Source organism: Coenobita brevimanus, chromosome 26 (genome assembly GCF_032717465.1).
Source record: "Coenobita brevimanus isolate Jiangsu-jjx chromosome 26, ASM3271746v2, whole genome shotgun sequence".
NCBI lineage: Eukaryota > Metazoa > Arthropoda > Malacostraca > Decapoda > Coenobitidae > Coenobita > Coenobita brevimanus.
The window spans coordinates 3,183,135-3,189,419 of NC_136979.1; the positions used below are offsets into that span (position 1 = coordinate 3,183,135).

Consider the following 6,285-nt stretch of genomic DNA (forward strand, 5'->3'; position numbering starts at 1 on the left):
TATAATAGACTGTCAATCATTAATCAAGACGACTGCCTACAACTACTAATATAATTTGCAGAAATGGAGTTGTTGGTTCCAATGTGAACACCAGCCCTGTGCATGGAAGCCAGCCAAACCATGTGGTGAAGTCCCCTTTGCGACGAACTCTTGAGAAGGCCTTCCTTACTAGGTCAACCTCGGTCACCTCAGTTCCCACCAGCAGCAGTGATGGAGGGAATGTTTGTAAGAATAGCCACACACAGTCACAGAGCCAGGTTCAGTTGGACACAGCTGAGAGAGAACCTAGGTGAGTGAGAAAAAGCAAGAGTGGTTTAGAATTGCAGCTTGGTATACTTCCCTTGCATTTTTTTTATTTTTTTATGCAGTGGCAACCCTGATTTGTTGGGTTGTCTTTGGCATTAATATATATATATTTTAACACATACATACATATACACACAGGGCTCATGTTTGGCGAGCCACAGCTCGCAAATGCGAGTATTTATTCCCTTTGGCGAACAAATTTTACATGCAAGTCGCCTTGTGGCGAGGAGAAAGTACATCCACTTTGGCGAGGAGTAAACAACAAAATAAATCTCACTTAAATGAACAAAATACGTTGTGATCGATTATTAAGTCTTTCCCTGTTGCCATTGTGAATGTTTAAAACCTCATTATATGAGTCTAATCATCATAGTGTGTAAATAAATATATTTATTTCTTGTAAAATATTTTGGCTCGTAGTCAGTTTGGCTACTAAAAATTTATTTGGCTCGTAAATATGAAACCCTAGGAGCCAAATGGCTCGCAGCTATCGGCAGTTAGCAATAGCCCTGATACACATACATATATATATATTTATATATATATATATATATATATATATATATATATATACAGTATATAGATAGATAGATAGATATAGATATATGTACACCTATATATGTATATTTTTTAACAGATCACATACATGAATGCCAGTGCCTAGATTTTGGGAATTTTGCATCTCTACAGTACTGTAATTAATCCATTGGTTATATTTCTGTAGAGGAAACAGCAAAATTAATTCTCATTCCTTGGATTACATAGAAATGGCAATAAATGGTGAATGGTTTATTAGATAGTAAGCCAGATATGATTGCAGGGTTGTTGTTGTAATACTGTTCCTTCATGACTTGTTACGTGGCACTTACTGGTTACTAATGACAGTGTTTAGTTATTTCATACTCTTTGAATCATATGTCTAGACTTATACTAGTGCTGATTACTGATGTGTATATATGAATGATATATTTTGATATTTTGATATCCATAAATGTATAATTTTATGCATCTCCATGTACTGTACAAAAATTTCACGTGTGCATATTTATACAATCAGCCCTCCATATTCATGGGGAATATATTACAAAGTAGCCTGTGAATGGTGAAATTCCCTGAATAATTACCTCTCCAAAATGACTCCTGCAGTTTTAATTTAACTATATGATTCCCTAAAATCTAATTGCAGTGCCCCATAACATCATCAAACATTAGAATCTGTTTGTTTATGGTGTATATTAAGACACCATAACCTGCGTATTGTAAACCTGAGAATATGGAGAGTAGTTTGTATTTCATAAAATGGAAGAATGCTACAGTACAGTATGACTTGCAGGAGTTTTCTTACAATGGAGAGATGGTAGTTTGAGCTTTATAGAAATCTTTAATATTTTCTTGGTGGCCTGTGACATATGTATTTAAAAGTATATATATATTTGCTACATTGTTATTATTTTGATATGCTGTATAGGCTTACAGTCCTGCACTGAAGAAAAAGAATTTAGGTTGATATATTTATCTGGTACAAAGTTAATTGTATGAGTTTTCATCAGGATGTAAGTATGCGTGTGTTGATCAATAGAGATTAAAGATTATATTTTGTAATACCTTCTTTTCAAGGCAGCATGCCGTAATTAGACACTATTGCATTACTGGTTTGAGTAAAATGAAAATTACTATTCTAGAAGTCAAGGAAAAGAAGCCACTTTTCAAAAAATATTTTAGCTTAGGATACTGTTGATGTACACCAGATTGATCACAAATGTCTGGCCATATATTACAGATTGCTCCCAGAATAGCTTGTGGAATGCAAGTTATATATATAGTCTGAAGACTTTTCTACTCCCTAAGGAGGCAGTTTACGTCTAATGTTTTGTGGTGTATTTGCACCAAAGTGTGGCAAATTAATTGTAGGTCAGTTTGAGTAGATTATATAGCTGTATTTTGGAAGAATTAAGTGAAAGTTATCAAAATTCCCATGCAATCTTTGTGAATGAAATTGTAGGCTCTTCTTAAGAGCTGCAGTGTTGTGGTTGGTTACTTATAATTGGATGCACAAATGATAACATTAATCAATGCTGATACTGTGATATGTCTTCTGTATAACCAAATAGTAGTTAGGCAGGTATATAACCTTTGATTTTTCCATAGGAAGCCCTCAGTTATTTGCATTACATGTAAGTAGGCTTTTCAACTTTTAAGATTTCCAGGATTATCATTTATCCGAGTAATTTTAGTATCCTGAGGTTGTAATTATCATCATTACAATACATCTATTTTAATCACAGAATCCAGTGGTGCCTCTTCCCAGCGTATGTTTTATAAGATTGTATAAGATAATAATCAGTTGTGAATAAATACAGGATATACCCTATTCACATCAATGCATAAGTCAGTCAACCATCTAGCTAGATAAAACACCATCCCATGTTTTAAAATACACACTTACGCCCCTCGGAATTGAATTAAAATTCTGTTATGCATCAGATGGATGATGTGCACTTTCCATTAGATATTATACCGTACCTGTCATTCACAGCAAGTGGGTAGCCCTATTGTCTGTCACACATAGGCTTGAGATCGTCTGTTCAATTATTGGGTGATTTATGTGAAACTACTAAAAATAAGTTGCCAGCTTAGAGGGGCGCTCACCATCCACTCATTTGATGTAATGCTGCTCTCGGGTGTCTGCCCTTTCCTCTCCTCCCTCCATTCCTTCCTTCTTTCCTCTTCTGTCATTCTTTACTTCATTCTTTCCACGTCCTTCTGCATTCGGGTGACTTTTCACTTCCTCCTTTGTCTTTCTAGCCTTCATTCCTTCCTCTTCTTTCTGCCTGTGGGAGACTCGACTCTGAGTGACAAGCCGAATGGTTTCCAGTACACCAGGAAACCATTTACTACACTGGGGGGTAACCACATAGCCAAATTATGGCGCCTGGTGGTTTAGTGGGTAATTACAGCACTCCAGTCGGATTGAGCCAGTGAGGGTTTATATCCAAGGGGTGGTTGGGGTTATTGCTCACATAATGCCACTCAGGGATGAGTGAGGCTGGTCACTTTCATCTTAAATGTCAGGACCAACTTGCCTAGCCCCGGGCTCCTACACTCCTCATGGGGCAACGTAGGATTGGATGATGGATGGATGGTTGAACATTCTGATCTGTTAGGATTAAGATTCCATCCTCCTTTGTCTTTAGAATGCACATGAAAGCTTAAGGTGAGAATGATTATGGTGATGATTACCATCTGGTCACTTGAGAGCCCTTTTAGTTCTTTTGTCCTGTCACATTTATATCAGTGTAGAAATACTGGTGTCAAGGTTGTTCAGCTAGTTTGCCACTTCATGTATTTTTTTAGTAGAACATTATCCTGTCATCCACCAAGTCCTATCTGTTTTTCTGGTTTTATGTAGTTAATTCACTTTATCTTCAGTTTCCATGTAGACCTTTGGTCAGGTTATAAAGCTGATGGAAAGGTTAGGCCGTTTAAGTAGTTTGGGCAGTTATTTAATCATCATTTATCAGGAATATTTAATGTGCTACTTGTCAAGACAAAGATGTTGGATAGTATTGATTAGATGGAAAGCTGTAGACTGTGCTCTGAAGTGTTTTTCAGTTTTCATCCAGTTCAAATTTATAAGCAGTGTAGTAAACATTCAGTTGAGATAGTATGGCAAAAAAAAAAAAAAGTTTGTGATAGGTGTACAAAATAATTTTTGTTAAAATTATTTTGGGTTTTGTAAACTTTTTTGTATTTGGGATCTGTCTTTTAGACATTTGGGTTGAGGAGAAGAGTATAAATTTATGGTTTCCCCTTAAGCGCAAGAGTAATGTCATGAAAACACAGTGTGGTTGGCTCTTTGCAGCAGGAGAGATCTGACTTTACTGAGATGACAGGACAACACCCCAAGCAAAACTGGGCAAACTGTAGAACCCCTCCTCATCTTAGATAATCTCGGCAAGCCTTGAAGGGATTGATATACAGTGCTCGTCAGAAGTATGGGGCGCCCTGCGTCCCTCCTGAGAAACAAACCTTTCAACATTGAAAAAACATATAAATAATGCATTTTATTTACCTTTAGTGCTTCGTAGGGTAGCCTTTACGTTTCTTCACGGACCTGAGACGTCTTGGAAGTGAAAGGGCGAGGCTCCTGAGGTGCTGGAGGGGTATTTTGTCCCAGGAGTCACGAATGGCGGCTTCCAGCTTAGGCAGAGAGCTCACGTCCTTCCCTTGGAGACTCTTCTTTACGAGGTACCAGAGGTTTTCAATCGGGTTGAGGTCTGGGCTATTTCCTGGCCAGTCTGTCATGAATGATACCTCGCAGTCACGAAGCCAATTGGTGACCGATTTGGCCTTGTGAGCAGATGCACCGTCCTGCTGAAACACTCGTGCACCTGTTAGCTCGAAGGAGTCTGGTAAATGATCACACAGAAGCTCCAGGTAAACATCCTGATTCACTCTGAGGTTCTTGGGAAGTACAACAAGCTTCCCCAAACCCTTCCCTGAAAAACAACCCCATACCATGAGTGAATCAGGATGTTTAACTGTGCTTTCTACATACCGTGGGTCAAGTGGGTCACTACCTTTGCATGTTCCTCTGTTACAGGTAACACTAAACGTTGCCTCATCAGACCACAACACTGACAACCATTGCTCCTCACCCCAATTTAGATATTTATTAGCAAAGGCAAGCCTACGAATTCTCTGGCTGCTAGAGAGAAGAGGCTTTTTCACAGGCCTGTGACTTGTGTAACCAAGCTCATGCACCCTACGAGACACTGTTCTCACTGACACCTCACCAAACACTTCTGGGTTGCTCTCCTTAATTTTCCTTGCACTCACACAAGGATTAAACTCCACTGCACGTTTTAAAACATTAACAGACCTTGGGGAAGTTTTCCTAGGCCTACCAGACCTCGGTTTCTTTGTGGGAACTTCACCACTGTTTTCCTCCCGAAACCGCGCACACCAACGACGCACTGTCGATCGTCCCACACCAACCAATTCACTAATTTCCTTTGTCTGGTGGCCTGCCTCCTTTAGAGCAATGATCTGGGATATGATTTCACTCGATAGTTCACGGATAGGTGCCATAACAAAGTTTTGAAGGCCAAAACACTGCGGGACACTCGGTAAAAAATGGCGCAATTTGAGAGGGACACTCGGCGGAGTTCCTCTCTCTCAGGCAGCCCGTGGGCAACTGAGGCGGGAACCAACCAGCGCGTCAGAAGGCCTCAGGCTACCGTGACGTCATGCTCGGAGCTCAAACTTGTGGCTCAATTCTTACCCCCAAAAATGGGTGATTCTTTTTGGGCCATAAGTATTGCGCGCCCGGCGGACATCGCTGAATACTTCTGACGAGCACTGTAGTCATATAGCTACATCATCTTTTGACTATGGCCTGCTGTAGAGGCACAGTGGAGGATGTGCTGTGGAATATGTGGATTCTCGGTTGATCTGTAACACCTCTCAAATGTAAAAATAGGTTGTTGTTGGGAGATAATGATTAAAGGGTAGACGAGTGGTATTTGGGTCATAAAATCATGGCTTGATGTGACTTTCATGCTAAAGTGATTGCTGGTATTAGGCATCAGACATTTGGTTGATTATTCTTTGAGACGTTGGAGGAAAGTGAGTCAGGCCAATTTCCAGAAGTATACGAAGAGTGTAGTTAACAGTGGTAATGGACAGCTTTATAATATTGAACAGTGAAGTTGTTGGAAGAAAATGCAAAATAATTGGTACATCCTAATTGTGAATTCAGTATGTTGGGCCTTTTATCGACATTTATTCCAGCACTAGGTTGTATTTTTCTGCTTTTGGTTTTGCCTGATGTAGTTTTTATCTGATTACGCTTGGTAGGAAGCATTTTGTTTTTTTTGTGTGTGTTTGTATTTTGGAAGACAATACCTGTTGTATTTTCGTAGCTAATTGTTTGCACTTTGCAGACAGGGACAAAAGTTTGCCTACAGTTCCACTGTG

The 6,285-nt window shown here is 39.4% G+C and overlaps 1 protein-coding gene across 1 annotated transcript in view; it reads left to right on the plus strand.

Annotated features, from left to right (window-relative positions):
* The window catches only part of Snx16 (sorting nexin 16), a 33,927-nt gene extending 32,425 nt beyond the window's left edge, over positions 1-1,502 (plus strand). The window contains exons 11-12 of the mRNA XM_080268111.1: positions 62-289; positions 1,493-1,502. Coding sequence (XP_080124237.1) covers positions 62-289; positions 1,493-1,502 — 238 coding nt within the window. The remainder of the gene's footprint in view (positions 1-61; positions 290-1,492) is intronic.
* The last annotated feature ends 4,783 nt before the right edge of the window (positions 1,503-6,285 follow it).